Source organism: Rhinopithecus bieti, unplaced genomic scaffold, assembly GCF_001698545.2.
Source record: "Rhinopithecus bieti isolate Rb0 unplaced genomic scaffold, ASM169854v2 scaffold_1853, whole genome shotgun sequence".
In the NCBI taxonomy this organism is placed as follows: Eukaryota; Metazoa; Chordata; class Mammalia; order Primates; family Cercopithecidae; genus Rhinopithecus; species Rhinopithecus bieti.
Window position 1 is genome coordinate 1,167,258 of NW_016804151.1, and position 23,517 is coordinate 1,190,774.

The following is a 23,517-nucleotide window of genomic DNA, read 5'->3' on the forward strand; positions in this document are numbered from 1 at the left end:
AAAAAAAAAAAAAAAAAAAAAAAAAAAAAAAAAAAAAAAAAAAAAGTCTTCACTGAGACCTAAGCCCTCTCTCTATTTTAGAATATCAGAATGGTGGCATTTTCTTTTATATGTGCATGGCTCTTATATTTAGTCTTTGTGATGGATATGGTTTGGCTGTGTCTCCACGCAAATCTCACCCTGAATTGTATCTCTCAGAATTCCCACGTGTAGTGGGAGGGACCCTGGGGGAGGTAATTGAATCACTGGGGCCAGTCTTTCCCATCCTATTCTCATGATAATGAGTAAGTCTCAGGAAATCTGATGGGTTTATCAGGGGTTTCTGCTTTTGCTTCTTCCTCATTTTTTTCTTGCCGCCACCATGTAAGAAGTGCCTTTCATCTCCCACTGTGATTTTGAGGCCTTCCCAACCATGTGGAACTGTAAGTCCATTTAAACTTCTTTTTCATCCTAGTCTTCGGTATGTCTTTATCAGCAGTGTGAAAATGGACTAATAGTGAATCAGGGTCCCACAAGTATCATCTTTGATCTTTCTCTTGAAGCTAAATTGTGTTTGAAGTGGAGAGAGGAGAAAGAGATTGTTTTTAGGAATGAGCTCTTTTGTTTTGTCCCCTAGTAATTACTAGCAGGTAAATCCTTAGAAACACTGAAAAAGGTAGTGATACCTAAGGGCAAGTTAGAAGTTGTGAAGTGTGTTCTCTTGCTTGCTAGGAGGAAAGACAACTGGGTCATACATAAGAGATTGTGGCACTGAACAGGGGAGTTGGTAAGCCACTCCTCAGGACCTCAAGACTAAAGTGCACGGGGTTAACCAGACTGACAGGAAAGTATTTTTGTGGTTTGCACAAGGTGAAAGCCTCAGTCACCCACAGCTATTTGCTTAATGGTGTCTATATCCTCACATCCTGCAGGCCAAAATCCACAGAGCAATCAAAGGTGAGGAAGGAAGGTCCTTGATTCCTTCACATTGGAAGAGATTTAAAACTGGGATTCTACATTAGATCTATGCATGCATTTTTCCCTAGAACGTCAGTATTTATGGTAGTGGGTTCTCTACGAAGGATTGGCTACTAACACTTATTTAATACCTGAGTGTGTGAGCATCTCCTTAGTAATACTATTGGTACTCTTTTTCAGAGGTGTAATACGGTAAATAAAGTTTTCTAGGCTGTTCTAGGAACCCAAAACCTTAAAATTTGTCAGCCATTCTCATTTGACATTGATAAATTGCTCTATAGCTTTAATTTGAATGAATGACAGCACATCTTGTTGCTTCCCTATAGGGACCAAAATTTCCAGGAAGTCTTTTAAAACTGATTCTCTGATATATTTTCTTCATTGGCCAATTCTTGTTTTTATTTTTTTTTCTTCTTTTGCAATTTTGGAATAATTTTTTTTTTCTGCATCTGGAACATGCTGACAAAGTATTGATTCATCATATGAAATCAGACTTACATGGGAAAATTTCACCTCTGTCACCCACCCATTCTAATTCAGCGCTCCCCCTCTCCATCAGGCCACAGCAAGAACACTTAGTGATGTTCCCCAGCCAGCATGCATCAGGAGAGCCAGAATGGTTTTTCTCATATTTAATGCTTTCAGACCAGTTACAGCTGGCTGCTCCTGCAAGTGCCCCTCTCTCATCAGAGATGCTGAAGCTCCTCTCTGAGTCCCTCCATCCTCCCCTCTGTCCAGAGATTAAAGACAAAGGCCTGGCACAGAAGGGAGCCTTTGGTACCCTGCTTTAGCACTGCGACCCCAGCACCTTTGGGGATTGGTCAGACTGATGTCATACTAGTTGCTAACTTTTTTTTTTTTTTGAGACAGAATTTCACTCTTGTTGCCCAGGCTGGAGTGCAATGGCGCAATCTTGGCTCACCAAAACCTCCACCTCCCAGGTTCCAGTGATTCTCCTGCCTCAGCCTCCTGAGTAGCTGGGATTAGAGGCGTGCACCACCACGCCCAGCTAATTTTGTATTTTTGGTAGAGACGGGATTTCTCCATATTGGTCAGGCTGGTCTCGAACTCCTGACCTCAGGTGGTCTGCCTGCCTCGGCCTCCCAAAGTGCTAGGATGACAGGTGTGAGCCACCACACCTGGCCAGTTGTTTAATATTTTTAGTATTCTCTCTTCAGTAACCTTAAAACCAGTGAAAAAAATTTTACGTTTGACCTTACAGTGGCATTTTACCTTTCAATCCTTTCACCTTATTGAGACATTCTCTTTCATTCATTTCTGTAGTATTCTCTGTTCTCTCTCTCTTCTAGCCCTGCCTCGGTTTCCTTCATGGGTCCATCCTCTTCTCCCAGACATTGCACGTTAGCTTCCATCAGGGCTCAGTCCTGGGCTGTCTTCTCTTCTCACTCAAATGCTCATTTTAAGTCATTTTTTTCACACCCACAGTTTTATTTACATCGGCAAACAGTTCACAAATTTGCATATCTGATCCAGACATCTTTACAGTCAATGGTCTATTTCACTTGTTCACATTTTGACATGTCCAGACTGAACTTAACGACTCCTCCACTCCCTAAACATAGTCTGCCTACTCTCTCTCCACGGATGTGCCTCCACAGTCTGTTTAGTTTCTTAAACGTAAACCTCGGGAGTCATCTTCAACGCCCCATTCTCTCTCATCTTCCATATCCAATTTATTATTGTCATATTAACTTCTCTTTCTAAATATTCTTCAAATTTGTTTGCATCTCCATATGTTCATTTCTAAAACTTTGGTCAAAGTTATCATCATTTATAATGTAAGATTCTGCAATAGTCAACTATCGATCGCCTTGTATCCTTTTTCCTCTCTCAAATCTCTTCACCAAGCTAGAGCTAGAAAATAACTTTTCATGGGCAAATATGTATTAGTCTGTTCTCACACTGCTAATAAAGACATACTCGAGACTGGGTAAATTACAAAGAAAAAGAGGTTTAATGGAGTCACAGTTCCACGTGGCTGGGGAGGCCTTCACAATCATGACAGAAGGCGAATGAGGTGCAAAGTCATATGGTAGTAGGCAAGAGAGAGCATGTGTAGGGGACCTCCCCTTTATAAAACCATCAGATCTCATGAAACTTATTCACTCTCAGGAGAACAGCATGGGAAAGACCCATCCCTCGTGATTCAATTGTCTCCCACTGAGTCCCTCCCACGACATGAGGGAATTATGGGAGCTGCAATTCAAGATGAAATTTGCGTGGGGACACAGCCAAACCATATCAAAATCTCATATTGCTACCCTACTTCAAATACTTGAAAGGCTTCCCATTTCTCTCAGGATAAGAACCAAGTTTCTTCACATAAATTACATGACTAAGTGTTGTTCGCCTCTCCTCCGGACGCGCCTGGTAGGAGGCTCACTCTTGCTTTAGATAGAGTGGCCACACTGAGTTTGCCTCTCCCTCTCCCACTCCTGCCGCACACTCTTCATTTCAGCTCAAGTGCTGAACACTTCAAGTACGCCTTTTCTTATACCCGCTGCAGGTCAGAGTACTCTTCACATAAGGAACCACTTCTTGGCAGCACCAACCAGAGTTATAATTTTACATTTATCTGTGTGAGACTTCGTTTAGTGCCTACTCTCTCATTAGTCTATAAGCTCCATGAAGTTTGGGGACTGTGCCTTTGTGTGTATGTGTGTTACTGTTTCCTTGGTTTATTCTTGTATTTCCAGTATGCTTTCTGACACATCTAAGGTGCTCACTAACTTTCTGTTAAATAATTAATAAATATTTACTAAGGTGTTTTGTCTTCTTCTGTTAAATAAGCACTCTGGATTATTTTTAGTAAACATCCACATTTTATTCAGGCCTTGATAATTATGAGGTATTTTTTCCTCATGTGTGTGTATTTTTGTCCTTGAATGTGAGAAATAGATGACAGGCTTAGTTCTCATTCTGTTTTGTATCATTTGGAATCCCTTCCACATGGAGGGCCCATTAACTTCAAAGGAAGCTCTGCACATGGAAAAGATACACAGGAAAAAAGTGAAAAAAACGAGAGCCCTGATTTTCATCATGGTTAATGGCCTGGATCTTATAGTGGTTTAGGTGAGTAAACTCTGAGAATAAACAGCTCACTCTTAGTGAACTCTTAGAAATAACTGTACATGTGGCCAAAATAATGCATAGGCAGGCATTTGAGCAAATTCTGGGAAACAATAAGAAGAGAAAAAAATCTTTAGAAATAATTTTAAGAATCAAGATAGTGCGGAAGCCCAGTCAGCCACAGAGGCATAAAAAATGCCCTCATTATGTGAGCATAGGCTAATGTTTTGGAAGTGAAACTCACTGAGAAGAGGTTTCTGGTGCTTTTGCAGGGCAGAATGAGTGGACGATGAGGAAGGCACCATACACATAGTCATTGTAGATTTGGGAAGTCCAGAAAAAAGTGAGAAAGGAGCTCCTTCAGTTGCATGATGAAGTTCTTTTGCAAAGCAGTAACTTGGAGTTCTGTTTGATTTACAAAATCTTTGTTAGATGGTTACAATTTAAACTTATGCCTGTGTTATTAGGTAGAGGTTGGGATTTACAGAGGAACCGGGGAACCAGAGAGTTATTAATTTTTTGGCAGCTGCATTTTAATAAGCTTGGGTTTGATATGAGTATTAAACATTGGTTCCTTATTTTCAGTCAGCTTTTATTGAACACTATTAATGTTTTCAGTCAATCCAGTCAGTTCCTTCTTTAAAATAGTCAAGCTTCTTTCATCACAGTGATTTCCCGTATACTACTTCAGAATGCTTTCTTTTTATGTTGTGCTCTTAGGTTATTTCACTACTAGGTTGCTTATAATCTGTTTCAGTTTTTTCCAACATGCTGTGTTCATTATGCATTAAAGGAAATCTCAAGAAATTGCCTCTTTTAAACAAGCAATAATGTGATGCCAACTTACTTTTTTAATAACCCAAGTATTATAGGAAAATAGGAAAAATACAGGGAAATGAAAGGAGGAAATAAATAGAACTTTATATTTTACCATCAAGTTTCAATCATAGCTAACATTTTGGTATATATTACAATTTTTTTCTGTCCTTACAATAACAAACATAACTGAGATAATAGCATATATATAATACTAATAGGTACTAATCCAAATCCTTTATGTATATTAGCTCATATGATCCTCGTAACAACTCTACATTATAGGTATTACTATTATTATTCCATGTTACATATGAAGAAATTGAAGCAAAGGGAGGTTGTTCCCTTTAACTGACCCAGTGTCACCCAGGCAGCAACTACTGAAACCAGGAGCCAATCCCAGTTAGTCTGACTCTAGGGTTCTGCCCACTATTAGCACACACTGGCAAAAATATTTTTCTCACATCATGTACTAGGTATTTTTGTTTAGCTTAATTTAACATCAGAGAATTATGCCATAACCTGTTAATCAGTTTCCTATTAGGAAAATGAGTTGCTTCTAATTGCTTGCCATTAGATGCCATACTGTAGCCAACATCCTTGCATGTGTGTGGGTTAAGGGTGGGGGCTCTGAAATCAGTCGACCGGAGAGGTTTTATTTTATTCAAGTGTTGAATCCTCTAAGCATGCTCTGCAAATTGTAGTAAAATTGCAAACAGTATGGAAACTCCTACAAGGAATGCCTGTTAATTACAAACATGGATTTGTTGGTTAAACAGAAGTGCAATCTTATTTTCCTCGCCTATCAGGAAGGAAAATGTTCCCTCCCTCATAGGATTATTATGTGGATTAAAAGAAATAATGTGTGTGAAGCTCTTAGCATAGTGCTTGGCACTGAGTAATATTTAGTAAATGTTAGCCATTGTTACTATTCCTGAATTTCTAAAAATGGAGTCAAATTATATTCTTTGTCTATTTTAGATACTTAGGAAACTCTCATTTCCTAGAAGGTTAAAACCATGAAGTAACATCCAAATGTAAAAAAGTAACTTAGCCAATTCATTCGTATTAGGAACAAATTGATTTTGTAGAGTCTTGAAAACAAAGAAAAATCATTTTCATCAAATATTTGATTATTTTGTGTCTCAATTTCACTATTCTTTAAATTCCTTTATATATACTTCATCTTATCTTCTTGTTTTCACAACTTCTTTATCCCTGTCATAGCATTAGTTCATCAGATGTGAAAATCTATTTTCTACCATACAGCTGGCCACTTAAAAGTCACACCTGGGCGTGTTTGTGGTGGTCCTCACTTGTGTTTCTGGTGCCAGGGCACCTGGCACAGTGCCTGACCCATCATAGGCATTTAGGAAATACTGGATGACTGACTAATAAGTGTCTTACGTGAGAATGACTTTTAAACACTTTCCTGAATTAAACTTGTCCCTGAAAACTGCAGGCATGACCCCCTTCCTTCCACTGGTAGAGCACACACCCTCTGTGGGCAGGCGAGTTCCCTTGATGAATGGGGCAAGAATGGGGAAGGACAGGCCTGGGACTACACTTCCCTGTTTATCCATCCAGATCAATGTGAGAAGTCACTTTACTCCTCCTGGGGGGGACTGAGTGAGGGAACAACAGGAGTGCCTCTCCATTCCTCAAGCCTCAGCAGTATTGCTTCATCTTCTCCCACCTTTTATTCCATTGGGTTTAATCCTTATTCTGGTGACCACCCAGGACTGTGGCTATCCCTCTTTGAGGTAAGAAGTCAACACTCTATCAGTTCTGCTTCTACCTTCTTGATACCACTCCCCCAAAGCTAATCATGGCTCCTGTGGGCATTCTCTTAGCACCACTAATGGACAGAAGGTTCTGAAAGGAGTCAAAGCAGTGCATTTGTAGAGTCCACTTCAAGGCCAGCCTATGCACAAGGGTATGTGTTTGCTCCTTATTTCTTGTTTCAAATTATGTTCAGACATGCTGTTTCTATAGCTTATCAGAAAATTCTGCAATGATCAAATGAAATCATTAATACACATTAGTAATAAAATATCAACAAAATAAACATGGGAATTTTGTGAACCCACTCCTCAATGTGAATGTGAATCTTCTCCTACTGTCAAGTTCCTAGATACAAAAGTTGAAGGATTACATTCCCAAAGGCATTTTTAAGAAGTTAGCTTTGCCACCGTACATTTACCATCAAGGGAGAAAGTCATCGATATGCATACTCTTGGAGAAGGACACTTGAAACGTGGCTGTCTATTGCAAAATTCGGGAATTTGCAGGGTCCATAACTCCAGTTACCCACCAGGATATTTTTCAGTTACCTTCCTTTTCCATGCAGCGTATTCAAAACCTCCTAATGTTTACTTTCCTTTTTCCTTTGCATTTCTCCTCCTGCCTCCTCTTAGAAAATTTATAGGTCTAAGAAGCCTAGGCTTCCTGAGGAGACATTCTCCCCTCTATCTCATGAATCCAGAGCCAGCTTCAGAATGTGTACTTAGGAGAAGAGTGAGTGGGGTGGGGGAGACCCTTAGTCTGTAAATAAGCCACACCAGTTGAGGTTAACTCTCCACAGTTCCCTTCTTGCCCTGGCCCAGAGCACAGAATGGCACTGACAGCAGCTGATCTAACCCTTCCTTCCTAGGCTTGGCTCTAAAGGTTAACACTATGACCTATAGAGTGCATTGTGGTACATACAGACGTCAGCTACCTTATAGTATAAAATTAGGAAATCTAGTTCACCTCCTGAGGCCTGCCAGGCCTGTAAATGGGAAGACTCTTTTCCCTGTAGTTAAATCTCTGCCTCAGGCGTGCCTTAGAAACGAGTCTGCTAGCCGAATTCAAGGACAGGTAACCTGTATCCTGAGTATGCCTGTGATTTCAAAGGTAGATCTTTCCTAACCAACTGGGTAACTGGACTGTCCATTGCCTTCAGGGAGCACATGCAGCTCCCCAGCATTTGGCCAGGTAGGCTCTGAGGTATGTGAACTACCTTTATAAAAGCAGCTGCTCATCTACTGAGAAAGTCTAGGTATAAGTTTTTGTAATCTACCAAGATCAAACTATCAAACGGTGATTGGATTACAACCTTTATCTAGGCTACTGCAGTTAAAAAAAAAAAAAAAAAAAAAGACAGCTGCATAGCTGAAAAAAGCTTGCATGGTCGACCATAAGCAAGGTCAAGGTCAAACCCCCTGCTCAGAGGGTTCAAGACCTTGGCCACACTAGAAATCTTCCACATGTACTTTTGTCTTCTCATGATTTTATTCCTTGTCTCTGTATTAATTTTATGATCCAGTATGTCAGCCAGATGTTGGGGTCTGAACCTACCGGTAACATACAGGTTTTGCTGACCTTGACAAAACCTGTTTTCTCATAGCATGGAGGAAACTAACAGAACACATATTCTTTTAGGGTAGGCTCATCACCAAGAGAAGAGGCTGGGCTGTTCCACTCTTACTATTGCTGGTCTTGCAGTTGCTTTCAAAGTTTTCCTATTTGGCAAAAGAAACTTGGGTGATATTTATGGGCAATAAATTTTAAAAAACAGTTTGTCTCCAGCTGAACAAATGAGAACATGCCCTTTTAGCTCTCAAGGTCCTTTCTAGTCATGTAATTATGGGTTTGCTTGTTCTTGTTTACTCGAATACTCAAAACAGAATTTGATATTCAAATACTAAGAAGATGTAAGTGGCTATTGTAATGAACATTGGTAGATTTATTTTGGCAGTGTTAAATTTGAATATAAAATTAACATTTTATATTGTATCTTTCTCTGTGAAGGGCCTCTACCACTAATCCTATTTGTCTTGGCATTCTTTTCAAATTTTATTTAGTCTTTAACTTCTGTTCCCACATACTTTCCTTTTTTTTTTCTTTTTATTAATTTCCCCTTAGTGGTCTTACTCCTTGTGGTCTGACCATTTTTCTTGAATGTCTGCCTTTTCTTATCTCATTCCATTGTTTTACTTTGATTTTGTGGCTTCTCTCCCTCAATTCCTTAGTGAAAAAGTAGGAATTGTTACATCTAAAATCCTATTTTGAGTGATTGTTATCAAAAAACAAGTCCATTTGTGGCAAATGTGCTTCCTTTATTGTAAACGGAAGGGCTGGGATTGGATTAGTGCTTCTTAACCTTTTTATGATGGCAGCTTATTTGCTGACAGCATCCAGTGCTGAACTCACTTCCATGGGTACCTCGTAAGGGATGTAGGTCATGTTTCTTCACAACATGGCAGCTGTAATCTTCTTTTTCTCTTCAAATTAGAAAGCATATTGCATTGCAAGTGCTATTATGTCATAGGGATAATCTTAAATATATTCTATTTTTATGTCAATTCTTTGAAAATTTTAACTGTTATTAGTAACATAATAGTCCTGTAGCTCAGTTCACTAAACCCACTGGACTAGATGATGTTTAATAAATATCCTTTTCAGCTACAACATTAAATGCTTCTAGAAATAGTGGTGCATCTTTGAGGAATGAATCTAATAGTGCCAGTAAGATCAGGCAATTTATTTAGCATCGCATCAGCTTAAACTCTGAAAACTCCATCTTGTCTTCATTTACACGGTATCTGCTTTTTTTTTTTTTTTCTAACTTCATTGGACTCTTATTCCTTTTATCTTCTAATTTTCTACCTCTCCACTGGCAGCTCCTGACCCTATTTCTCTGCTTGACCTAGATTGAATGGATGATCACCTGAATTACTTTCTTACCTAAAACCTTCAACATCATTACATTTCTATACTTAGGTCACTTGGATTCAGAAACTCAGAACCCTGGATCAATAACCATTTATCATCTTATCTTCTACATCAGGTATGCAAAGTGCTGCTGGAAAAGAGAACACAACTACACTGATTGTGTCCCTGCAAGTTTGTTCTTCATTCTCAGCTTTCAGCCATTTAAGAAAATGAATTCTAGTTGTATCCACTCTGACTCAACTACTGGTTGCCCCAATGTCACTACCTTCAAGCCTTCCTTCCAACTTTATACTCTCACTCTCCCAGATAATTTTGTCTGCTTTGTCAACAGAAATGGAAAGATCAAATATAACCTTCCTAAGCCTCCTATTCTGCTCCTCGCGAAGGACTTATGTCCACCCTTACTCTCTCAACCTCCGCTGGCCTCACAAGATGAGGCAGCTTTATTCCTATTCAAGGCTAGACCCTTCTCTTTGCTGTTCATTTTATCCACTCCTATCTTTGTCCTTGTATCCTCTTTATTGTATCGCCAACCTCATACTCGCTACTAATTATTATTATTATTATTTTTGAGACAGAGTCTCGCTCTGTTGCCCAGGTTGGAGTGCAGTGTTGTGATCTCGGCTCACTGCAACCTCTGCCTCCTGTGTTTGAGTGATTCTCCTGCCTCAGCCTTCTGAGCTACAGGTACCCACCACCACGCTGGGCTAATTTTTTGTAGAGACGGGGTTTCACCATGTTATCCAGGATGGTCTCGATCTCCTGACCTCGTGATATGCCCACCTCAGCCTCCCAAAGGGCTGGGATTACAGGTGTGAGCACTGTGCTTGGCCCTCTCTGCTAATTATTAATCAAAAAACATGCTCAATTGTTGCCCATACTAAAGAAAGAAAGAAAGGAGAGAGAGAAAGAAAGAAACGTAAAACCAAACAGCTATCACCACCATCACCTCCTTTGGGCCTGTGACCTATTCTGGTTTTAACTGTCTTCCACCTTCCTCTGGGAAGAGCTCTCCCCAGTCACTGCCTCCAGTTTTTGTTTCTCATTCACTTTTCAACCCAATGAACTCTGACTCCTTGTCCACCATGACACTGGCATAGCTAAAGACACTGTGATGTCTGCATTGTACTGTCATATCCCTTTCTGTGCTGAATTTCACGCTTCCAACCTCACACTCCTTGAAATTCACCTTGCCTTCGGCTTCCATGACCTTATTGCTTTTGTTTCTCTGACATTCCTTTTCAGATGCTTGTGACTACCTCTGAAATGTTGATATTTCCCCCAGGATTCCATCTTGAACCACTGCTATTTTGCTTGGAGTTTTACTGCTACCAGTGTATATGCTGAGGACTTGCAAGTCTATACCTCCAGTCCTAACCTTTTCCTTTTGCTTCAGAGCTCAGATCACACTCTATGTGTGTTTCCTACAGCTACCTCAAAGTCAGCATGGCCTTTCTGAATTCATCAACTCCCTCACTTTCCCAAACTGGGTCTTCTTCCTCTATTCCTTCTGAACTTTAGAATGGTTGGTTTTAAAAGTTGGTAGCTGTGATAGTTTCAGAATCATTCTAAAACAGCATACAGTTCAATAAAAATATAATGTAAGCTACATATGTAATTACAAAATTTCTGGTAGCCACATTAAAAAACAAAAGGAAACAGATGAAATTAATTTTTACAATGAATTTTATTTAGCCCAATATATGTAAAATACATTTCGACATGTAATAATTGTTTAAAATTAATGAGATATTTTACATTATTTCTTCTATTAAGTTTTCAAAATTCAGTGTTTATTTGAACACTTATGGCACATCTTAATGGCAACTAGTCAATAGGGCTCAACCACCATATGTGGTTAGTGGCTAGTGGTTGCACTATTACCTAGTTCTATTCTTTCCCCTCACTAATCCCACTCTCATTCACTCATAAATCCTGTTGATTTTACCTCCTAGATATTTCTTCAGTAGGTTCGTTTCCTTTTAACTTTATACATCATGACTTTAATTCATATCCTGGCCATATTTCACTTGGGTTATTGCAATGGCTTTTATAACCTAGTTTCTCTGTTCCAGGGAGCATGCAAGATCCATGGAAATGCACAGTGCTATAGTAAGATATCTACTGATATATATTTTTAACTAGAAAATAAGAAAACAGCTCAGATTCATATTTAGTATTTATTTATTATACATACTGATTGCCAGTACCCTTGCTCTGCATCTCTGATAAAATGAAATAACTAGTATATTTTCATTGAGTGGTATGATTAGCATGCTACTTATAAGCCCTGGTAGGGTGGGTAATGATCTTAGTGTGAAATAATTTAACCAGCTCCTTCTTACTGAAAACTATTAAATAGATGTGACCATTTACTCTAAGGAAAATAAAGTTTTGATTGTATGTGTGCATGCATGGGCTTCAAGCTTCATTGTGAATAAGAATCACCTTGGCAACATATTAAAATATAGATTCTTGGGTTTCATATATATACATTCTGATTCACTTGGAACGGTAGGTGGCCCAGGAATCTATATTTTTATAAAGCATTTGAATGATTGTAATATAACTGGTAGAAACCATACTGTATTAGTCTGTTTGCATGCTGCTGAAAAAGACATAACCAAGACTGGGAAGAAAAAGAGGTTTAATGGACTTACAGTTCCACGTGGCTGGGGAAGCCTTACAATCATGGTGGAAGGGAAAGAGGGGCAAGTCACATCTTACATGCATGGCAGCAGACAAAAAGAGAGCTTGTGCAGGGAAACTCCCATTTTTAAAACCATCAGATCTTGTGAGACTCATTTACTATCACGAGAACAGTGCAGGAAAGAGTCACCCCCATAATTCAGTAACCTCCCACCAGTTTCCTCCCATGACACATGGGAATTGTGGGAGTTAAAAGTCAAGATGAGATTTGGGTGGGGACATAGCTAAACTATATCACATACTTTGAGTATTAGTCTGTGCTTTGTGAAGTAGAGAGTTAAAAAGCCATAGAGAAAAGTGCATTAGCCCAGACCGGAGAGGGATGCTGTATGGGAGTTAAAAAAGCAACAGCACACTGAAATGGAAATTGGGCACGAAGGCAATGCTGAAACTGGGAATCAAGGGTGACAGGGGCTAGAAATGTGGAGAGAGGCTTGGAAGACAATGATGAGAACCTTGGTCTATTCCATAATTTTCTCTAGGATTGGCCTTCCTTCTTCAACTAGAAAAGTTAATAGCAATATAAAAATGAAATGTGATTATTAGGGTATTTTCATCTTCCTTTAGTAACTGACATTCATTAGTTTTCAATAAGTAATTTTAAATATTTCAGGATGTCCACATGTCGACATGTGGACATCCTGAAATTTAAGTGTGGGACAGTTTTTGTGTAGGACACAGAAATTTAAGTGTAGGACAGTTTTTGACTTTAGAACAATATCATCCAATTGCATTTAGCATTTCATTTCTAGTTCTATGACAACAAAATTATCTTGTATAGAGGACATGGTAAGTGATGCCATCTGGATAACAGAATTTAACTTCACAATAATTCTGAGGGGAACAAAACCTCACATTTTTTCATATAAATACTTATCTATAAATAATTTCTGTTAAATCTATAATCCAAGTTGTTAATGTTTTAGAACTTAAAACCTGTTTTAAAAATTTTATGCAAATGCTACATGTTTTATAATATGGTAGAGAACAACCAGAAGATTTAAACTTCATAAATTGGAAATTTTACAAAATGCTATTCAAATTGTAAATTAAGACATTAAAAACACCAAACTTTTCATTTTAGTTTATTATTTCATCTTTCTCCCTCAATCAGCCTTATTTAGGGCCAACAAGGGGCTAATTGATTGAACTGAGTTTCTTCTTTTCATCATTTGCTGCCAGGTCTCTGGTGGAAATCCTAATGAGCTGCAAACCAGGCAAACAAATGGGCCAGTAGGCTGGAAGTGGGGAAGGGACAGTGAATATGGAGAGTCTACTGTTCATTCAATCAACTAAATATGTTTTAATTGTAGCAACAATGCCATAAGCAGGCCTGACACAGTTTGTTAGTTTGCCTTACTTCGTTCTTGTTTCAGTCACTCCACTTCCACCATCGATGAGTCTGAGATTTTTATTTCATTCATTGACAGGAGAGACTTCCCTTCACTCATCTGCACTTTTGGAAGATGAATTCTCTTGAATAACTCAATAGAAGTTGAGTTTGGAGGGAAAATACTATTTTTATTGCAATTAATATCTTGTTTTTAACTTCTCTTATTCCAAGGCATCTAATCTCCATTGGCTTTTGTTAAACTAAACACCTCTGCTGATTTCTGCTTTTTCGTAGGTGATTCGCAAGGGGTGGCTCACCATCAGCAACATTGGCATCATGAAAGGGGGCTCGAAGGGATACTGGTTTGTCCTTACTGCGGAAAGCTTGTCCTGGTATAAAGATGATGAGGTAAGTCACAGAGAGTAACAAAGTTTTCTTGTTAAAGTGTTTCTCATTTTAAATTAATTGATATTATTGTACTATGCAATTTTGAGACAGCAGTGGTTCTCTTTCCCTGAGATTAAGCTTGGAATGTTTGTTTTCAAAAGCACTATTGTTTTCTTATAGATTTAAACTTTTACAATATTCGACCAAATTTCTTTTTCTTTTTTGTTTATTTCTTTGCTGTAACCATATGTTTGCTTACCTGAAGAAATGGAGGTAGGTGTCAAAGTTGAAAACCTCCTTCTTTATAATCATGTCAGTGTACTGGTACAGTGAAAACTTTTATTAAAGAAAGTGTTGAAAGACCCAAGGTAATAGAACATTTTAAGAGTGAAATTAATAATATTGATGCAGAGTTAATAAAGCATTTTGGAATTGTTCCTGTGGCATCTGTCTCAAATGAAAGGCTTTTGAGAATGTCCACATCACTAGTCTTCAAGTGAGTCTCAGATCATTGTTTATACAAATTTTTTTCTTTGAGAATTTGATATCTATATAAAAGCATGAATTATGGTAATTATAGTGTTCTGGTTCATGTTAGATGTTAATAATTTTGGTCCTGTGACTTACTACTCATTTAAATTTGATAGCTATAAAAGTGCAAACAAAAAACTCATATTAGTCTTACAGAGCCATTTAAGTGCTAGAAATTGATACCATTAAATGTGAGGGAGCACAGATAGAAATTAAACTATGTCTTGAAAGTTTTAATAGCCCTGGTCTGACCTGATAATTTTTTGGTACTTATAATGCAGCATACAAACATTAGATAAGGATACTCATGATAGCAAAACAATGTACAGGTGAGATTCTCAATTACATGTGGCCATGAAGGGCATGTGTTTCAAAGTTAAAGGTTTTTCCTATCTTGGCCTGACATCTTTTGAAAGCATTACAGGGTGCCTTTGTCATTCCTTGGAGGAAAAGTTTCATGTCTTATATAGTACTTTTCATTTCTCAAGAGCTCTGTGTGTAATAGTGTGTTGAAAAATATTGGATGATTGGTTGATTGCCCCTAAACTTTCTGCAGTAAGGGAAATGAAATCCTATAGAAATGTCCAAACAAAATACTATTTAAGAGCTTTTTTTTAAAATTTTTATGTCATTGACCAAAGTCAAAAGTAGATTTGGTCATTGTGATAGTATGAGGGTTAGCAATGGTTTCTTTCCTGTGCTGGCTGCTTAGCTATCTCTGTCATTCTGTGGGAAGCTCTAGTTTTAACATAGCTTGAGGAGCTCAGAAACACTCCCCTAGATGTAAAAATCACTAAATAGATGATCTTCTTTGCTGTTCAGTTGTAATAAGGTACCTTCTATTAGATATATTTTCGCTCCAAGGATTTAGATGATAATTTATGTGCATTTAAATACATGTAAACTTTGGGACCTTTCTCAGTTATACAAGGCCACAGAAAATATTTTACTAAAGAATCATAATAATGATGGCTAGTGTTTTATATGTATTAATTAACTCATTTAACCATATTCAGCCTTAACTACTACTATTCCTATTGTTGATGAGAAAACTACAAATAAAACAAAACTTTTTTAAAAAAAAAAACAGTCTTTTTTACAGGACTGTTTTCCTTATTGCAGAACATTTAGTCTTGGTGAGGATAACAAACTTACCAAAATCACACAGCTAGTTGTTGGCAAAGCAGAAATTTGAACCCAGGCTGTTGAGCTCCAGAGCCTATGCTTTCAACCACAAATAAAGGCAAGAATCCCAGAGATGCCTGGAGTTGTCCAAGCCAACCTCATCCCACAGAGGACTTATGAAGATGAATTACAGGCATCTCATCGTTGACATGTTCCTGGGTGTTAGCAGCAGAGACACTGAAGACTCTGGAGTAGCTACTGCTGTTGGAGTGTGGCATTAGTCTGGCTGTGTGAGTCCTGAAAATAAGTCCATTGGAAGGTATAGGATGCTCTCTGTAGGGAAGGAAGAAGCTTTGAAGGCCTGGTGAGCTCATGGTTATTGGCTCATCTCCTCTCCTCCAGACTCAGGATAATTCTTTACAAAATCACTGCCCTTGTAGCTTCCTCATGAGTACTTGATTACAACAAATGGAAAATAAACATGCACACTTATAATATTAACCAAGTGCCATGAACAGTCGCACTCTGTGTGCTGTGTATAACCAGGGTATAGTGTGGAAGGTAGTTGGAGTCAGGGGAGAGTGGAAATGATCCTTGAAATGGAATTATTTAGATGAAAAAACTCTAGGAAAGTATAGTTTTATCCATTTAGATCATTTTAAGAAAGAGAAAATGACAAAGTTACTGCTCTATGGAGCTAACAAGCAAGTAGAATAGTAATACAATATCAGATAGTAAATGCTCTGAAGAAAATAAAATGGGGCATTGAGTTAGAAAGTGATAGGGGAGGGGTCTTTAGGTTTGGGTGATTGGAAGGAAGTACCACTTGAGCAGAGACTGAGATGATGCACTGTGCAGAAGATTTTGCTGAAGAATATTCCAGGTAGAGGGAACAGTAAGTATAAAAACCCTGGAGATGGGATCCAGCAGGAAGTCTGTGGTTGTAACATAGGAACAGTGGGGGAGAAAGGCAGGAGATAAAATCAGAGGTACCAGTGGATGGGGACCTTGTCAGTCCCTACCCAGTGATTTGGATTTTATTACAAGGATAATTGAAAATGACTGGAGTGTTCCAACAGGTTGTGACATGATTGGATTGATGGTTTAGAAGGATTACCCTGGCTGCTGGATTGTGCATAATAAGTGGGATGGGGTGGATGTATGGAGGGAGTGGGGATGGCTAGCATGGAAGAAGGGAGACCAGATTGGAAACTCTGACCATGGTCCAGGCAAGTAGCTGGTGGTGAGGGTGCAGAGCACTTAAGTTCAAGGTAGCAAATTTATGGGCTACACACAGCTATGATTGAGTCACTAGCTTCTGTTTCTTTTTCCTCAAGAAACAAGATAGGAAGTTCTCATCATTAAGATCATCACTGAGACTGAAAGCTGGCCTTCATGATTTAAGCAAGTATAATGACTAGGGGGAATGCTACTTGCAACTACAATTCAAACTCAGTGATCTTAATGAGGAGGATCATCACCATAATGACTAACAGTTATTGAGTATTTATAGTTCACTGAGCACATTATTTACATTCTCCATTTTAGAGATGAAGAGTTGAGGCTCAAAGAGAATGAGTAACTTAGCTATGTGCTAAGTGTCAGTGCTATGCTCTTAATCATCTGAACATTTCCCAACAATTACTTTCTGAACACTTGTTATGTACCAGGCAATGTCCTAATCACTAAGGATAAAATGATTAGCAAGGAATTCATGGTACCTATTCTTATGAAGGCTCTTTCCCAATAAAAGAAACATACAAATGAATAGGAAAACCTATCAGATATTGATTACAGGCTAGGAAGAAAATAAAGCCAGTGATGAGTTGATGTAGAGTGTCTGGGATAGAGGACACAGGTAGGGGGTACTTTACATTGGGTGGTCAGAGAAGGTTTGTGTTAATGTTCTGAGGCAGGATTGAGCCTGATGAATTAAAGGAGTGTAATTAAGTCCAGTGTGCCTGGAACAAAAAGAGAAAGGTACTCTAAAGATGAGGATTTTGATATTAAGACTTATGAGAAGTCTTTGAAGTTTTTAAGCTGGAGAGTCACACAATAAGATGTGAATTATTTACTGATTCCTTTGGTTGCCTTGTGGAGAATGGATTGGAAGAGGCCAAAACTGGACTGCAGAGTTACTAGAAAGCTATCGCTTTCTACATCTATTGTGGTCTGCATAGATAATGGTAGCTTGGGCTGGGGTGAGTTGTTGGAATTTGATAAAAATGAATGGATTTAAGAGATGTTTTTGGAAGGTGAAAATTGACATGAACAACTCATCACACATGCTAAGAGTTGCAGCAAACTGTAAGCCTCTTGAGACCAGGAGCCATTGTTTGTTCCCTGTTCTACCACCAGGGAACACAGCACTGATAGGAGGCACTAACTAAATATTGATTGAATAAAGGTGTCATTGAGCAAATGAATGAATAAATGCAGCATAATAATTAATCACATCCTGGCATATCAAGTGTCAAAATTAAATTATTGAATTACAGAATAAAATTACCATTAAAGGTAGATTGTCTTAAATTGTCTTAAATTTTGTTAATTTTCATCATTGAAGGTTAGTGGTTTTTTGTTTTGGCTTTTGTTGTTGTTGTTGTTGTTGTTTGCTTGTTTTTTATCCTCTGACTATATAAATGTGACTTCCTGGATTGAAAATCATTTAAACAGAAAATTAATTTCCCAGTGTTCTTTTCATACATTGCCCATATATGTTGTACAGTTTTGGAGAGGGATTTAGTAAAAAGCAAGATGTGAGAATAAAACAGAAACTATCATTTCAAAAGTTTTTTGAAATAGATTTTTAATCTAGATAATTTTACATTAATACTTTAAAATCAGACTTGAAAAAAATGATGGCTTTTCTTTAACTTATATCTAAAATGTGAATTTTAGGAGAATGGGAGACTCTGAGTCAAGGAGAAAAGAGCTTATTTTTTCTTAAAACCAATGAGAAATTTGTTTTAAAAGTACATAAATGTGTAAATTTTAAGAGATAATTCAAATCTCTGAAGAAAGGGGACTCTTAATTTATGTATAATAAAAACACTTTGTCAATATTTATTCTATTTCTATAGCACAGTGTGTAAAGATTTAAATCATAATGAGCTACTCCTAGTCAAGCAGAATGCAACATAGACGTTTCCAGTGGAAATCTACTAACCTTATACTAGTGAGGAAAACCCAACGTCTGCATTGAAATAAGGACATTCTTTGGACTCTTAAGAAATTACAGGCCTCATTTTTGTGGGTTGAAGTGTTTGGATAACTTGATAAGGAGATTATATAATTCCCTTATAGGGATATTTACTTAGCATTGTTTTTATTTTGTAACAATAACAAATGACAAATGTAATTGCAGAAATAGGAAACAAAATGACAGTTATATCCCTGGATGACCAAAGTTGTGAGATCAAGAAGTTATAGAAATATTCAGCTCTCTTTCTAGTTTCACTTATACTCTTAAGATTGTGCATATTTCCTACCAGATCTGCACACTCCCTGTGGTGAAGGTCAGCGTCGACCCTGTGAACACTGTTCACACTCCTTCATTAAGTTGTTTAGTTAGCCAAAACTTAGATATTTTCACAAAAGTCCCAGTAAATATTGAACTTTAATCCACTTATATTACTTAAAATTCTGCGTGATCATTGTTGTGTATTTTTTTACATACATAAACTATGTGATGTTATTCTTTTTAATATAGAATTATTCATACAAATATTTCCATGTTCTAGCATTATCTAAAGATTTATAATTTTGAAAAAAGAGTACTTATTCAATAAACCGTCATGGCAAATCCTATTCCAAATTTATTAAAAATGAATTTAGATTCAAACCCACTCACCTATATGCATTATTTGTCCTACTCAAAAGTTTATCCTGGAAGAGCAATATTATCCCTTATATTACCCTTTCCCAGAAGAGAAAATTTTTAAATGTGCCTCATTTAATGACTTTAAAATACGTACAAAACATTCTTTCAAGCATTTTTTGAAAATTGAGTAAAAACTATTTAACAAAAAAGGTGTTAACTTTATGTTTTAAGGAAAAATGTTTAAAATGTTATCCTGGAGAGTCTCACTTTAGGATGACTCTGCTGCCGTCCTAGCTTTCCCTTTGGAGTCTGAAGGACGGGTGTAGTCTCCTTAATGTTCTGGCTAGGTCATTGTCTCGTTCTGGGAGCTATCAAGCACTCTCCTGAGACTGCCTTGCAGGGTCCAGTAGAATAATTCCATATGTGAACTCTCATATGCAGCATTTGCAACAGGTTGTACAAGGCATTTAAGATTGGGTAGAATGATGTCGATATTCTGAGTCATTTTTATATTGTCTTCCTGTTTATATTCTACATTTTGTGAGTATTGTTTAGGACTTTATTTGCTAGTAATGGAACTTTTATTTAACATAAAAATCTGCATCACGCAATGTATCTTGCAGAAGCAGAGATGAATTTTAGCAGATGACATATTGCCATAAGACAAGATTGTTTAAATGAGAGAAATTTAACTTTGATCATATTTTTGCTTTGTAGTTTTGCCCCATCATTCAGTTTTTTAATTAAAAAAACTGTAATGTCAGGTTTGGTTAAAATATCATTGTCAGAAAATTTGAAACTCACTGGGCTCTTAGCCTTAAGACAGACTTTCATTTTAAAATAAAATAGCTGAATGAAAACAGTTTGATTTAGTTCAGAATACATACATAAAGTGTTTAATAAATGTGAAGAAACGGTTTTGAGTACCCTTGTGTTACATTTTTTTAAGCTGGACCAGAATCTAAGAAAGATGAAAATTAATTTTAAATACTGAAGCTAAAACATGTTAATGAACTAAATAAAAGTTGACACATTTCTAATTTTATCCATCTTCCCACCTTTTACCCTTAAGTATTTAAGATATTCATAGACAAAAGCCATCCCTTATCATTTCACTCCAGTCAACAGTGCATAAACTGAAGTTTGTATATTTTCTCAAAAGATGTGGCAAAATATACATTTCAAGTGCATTAACCACTTTCCTTATGCTTCTAAAGATAAATGAATTGCCTGAACATCTCAAGATCTTGAAAGTTTATAGTGATGTAAGCATAGGTTGCAAGTGAATGTGTTGGCCTTGTAAATTCTGCTCCTAAAACTGTAGCATCTGTAGCATAAGCGCCTTCTTAATTAAAGAGTGATGCAATCATAAATTTATGTATACCATGATGCGTGGAAGTATCAAAGTTTCAACTTTCCATGTGTCAAAAGAGGAGAAGCTATTATTTTAATATAGTTGAACATTATGTTGGAAATAGTAGTCTTTTCACTGTGTTTTGACCAGACCCAGACTGGCAGAGGTAACTCAAAGTAGTTGATCCTTTGGAGTACTCTTTTCCTCCCTTTTTTTCTGTCTTTCCACCCTATCCCCTTAAAAATAAATCATGACATAGAAAACCATATTTAGTTTATGGACGAGAATTCTTAGAATAATTTTTTCTTTGTCAAGCATCAGACTGAAGTTATATTGTTTTGTTATATTGAGTTTCTATATTGATGTAGGGTGCTGCAAACCTGTGTACAATAAATGTCAAGGATAGTGATTTACTGACAACAATTAGGAAAAGAGAACTATAGAATGCACAGGAACATTTTCAGAAATGGGTTTTATTATATTTCATAGGCACCACTCACTTTACTTTTGGTGGGTTTTAATACTTGAATCAAAATAAAATAATACATGAGTTAAGTATTAAACCAACAGATTAAAGCCCCAGGCCCCAAGCCCCTCATTTTGGTTGTAGCTCTTGGTGTAGATGCTATGGTGTGAGGGCTGCTTTCTTTCAATGGCTGGTTGTCATTCAGGCTGGGTTGTCATGTGACTGCCTGTCTGTGCCTGCTGTACAGGTGAGCGGATGTTCTGCACAGCAAGTGTAGACAGGCAGACACATGACAACTCTGTCCAGCCAGGCCCTTGGTTCCTTCAGGTTTCCTTTGCTCACAGACAGATACAATCAGCCTGTTTTCCAGATTTGGTGATTTTGGAGAGTAAGGGGAAAGGGAGAAAATACACAATATAATTAAACATTAAAACATTATGGAACTAAAACACGTTAGACTTTTGACTTTATTCAGAAAGTACATTTATACATTTGTTCCAAATGTGCTAACATGGATAATTTGCATAACAGAAAACTCACATTAAAATTTTAGGAAAAAAAGAGATTAAACACAAGGTTTATTCTTAAATCCAATTCATATTAGTACTGGCCCACATGTAGTCAGAGTTCAGAGTAATTGAACCAGATGTTTTCCTCTTTGCAAAAAACTGCATATTTTAATACTGAAGTTAAAGATAAAACTATGTTTGTACATGTTTCTTTTAGTAGATAAGTACAATAACCTTGCCCATGAAAAGAAAATGATCATTTACATGGAAACAGCAGCCCTTTTCAAAATAATGAGCCTAATGTATTTGGCAACCCAAGCTGCTGACTTTGGTATCTGATGCTTTGATAATAGGATTTTACAAGGGAATATGTTTTACCAATTATATGTTAAACAACAGGAATCAATTTAAATGTCTCATTTTCCTTTTAAATGCAAAGTTTCTAAGTGTGGATGTGAAATCAAATTAAAGGCAGTTGTGAGCTTAAGTTATCCACCTCTTAATTAACTACAGGGACATGCTGTGAATCAAAAGGGTATAAACTGGAAGGTTGTTACTCACAGTGATGCTCAGAATGTGTTTTGGATATAGTTAGTGCAACATAGTTACAAAATAGTACCTTAAGAAAAGGCAGAAAAGGCAAATTCATTTCATATCCAAAAAATTAAAACCAGATCCTTTGAAAATTTTCTTATAATTTATATAAGAGCTAATAGTGTTAAATATGCAGATATAATTTAATTCTCGTGAGTCGAGAATAATTCTACTATTTTAATATCAATTATCAATTCACATTTGTAGAAGTATTAAGCAAATTCCCCTCCCCTTTTAAAAACAAAAATATCCAAATAGTCAAAATTCCAGAAAGTAGGACTTCTTAAAAAACACAGCACCAAAAAACACAGTATTGTCCAAGGATTGTATAATTAGACATTTTCTCAAATAACTTTAAGAAAAACAAATAGTTTGTGATTTATCTTTAATTGTAAACTTCTGAGAAAATAGCAAATAGAAACTTAATGGAAAGCAAAATAGTTTTTAGATACTGAGAAAATGACAGTTTTCTACAAATCTGGACTTTTATGCAGTGATTAGATAAGGTAATGTTTTAACAAAAGCTGTTATGTGCCATTTTCTGTGTACTTATGTAATTTCAAGAAAATAAATTTCTGATTCTGTTTCTGGCCATCACTTCCGAGTAAAGGAACTTTTTTTTTTCCTTGACAGAATAATAAACATGAGTAAACTTGTCTGTTATTTAAATAGCTACAAGGTTAGAGTATGCCAAACACCAGTGCATTAAAATACTATTGTGTTACTGTTGCTGCATTCAGTGCAACAGAAAGTAATTATAGAGTGATTCACTTACAAAGAGTATAGTGGTGGAAATTGAAAATTACTAAAATTCTTTATAACTTTTCCTCTCTCTCCCATAAATAATTTGATCCAGTTAACTCTGCTCAATTAAAGGAATGATGCATGCAACCTGAAAAAATAAAAAGAAATATTTGTGAGTTTGTATGTTATGCTTTAATATAAAACAGTTTTATTAAGGCAAGATATAAAAAAATTTTTGATCCAGAAAAACCACAACAGTTTTTCAGGGGGAAAAAAAAATCTCGCTGAAAACGATTGTTCTACTCATAAGGCTTTTGGACACTTTATGTTTCTGATAGATTTTTAAAACACACTTACAGTAAG

At 36.9% G+C, this 23,517-nt stretch overlaps 1 protein-coding gene and 1 long non-coding RNA gene across 4 annotated transcripts in view; one reads left to right on the forward strand and one right to left on the reverse strand.

The window, feature by feature from the left end:
• Nucleotides 1-23,517, forward strand: part of DNM3 (dynamin 3) — a 574,343-nt gene that overhangs the window by 277,456 nt on the left and 273,370 nt on the right. For all 3 annotated transcript variants that reach the window (XM_017866907.1, XM_017866908.1, XM_017866910.1), the window contains exon 14: nucleotides 13,916-14,029. In XM_017866907.1, coding sequence (XP_017722396.1) covers nucleotides 13,916-14,029 — 114 coding nt within the window. The remainder of the gene's footprint in view (nucleotides 1-13,915; nucleotides 14,030-23,517) is intronic.
• Nucleotides 21,295-22,490, reverse strand: LOC108526258 (uncharacterized). The gene is made up of 2 exons (XR_001884477.1): nucleotides 22,378-22,490; nucleotides 21,295-21,666 (listed from the first exon to the last, which is right to left on the reverse strand). It is a non-coding gene; the product is annotated as an uncharacterized LOC108526258 (long non-coding RNA).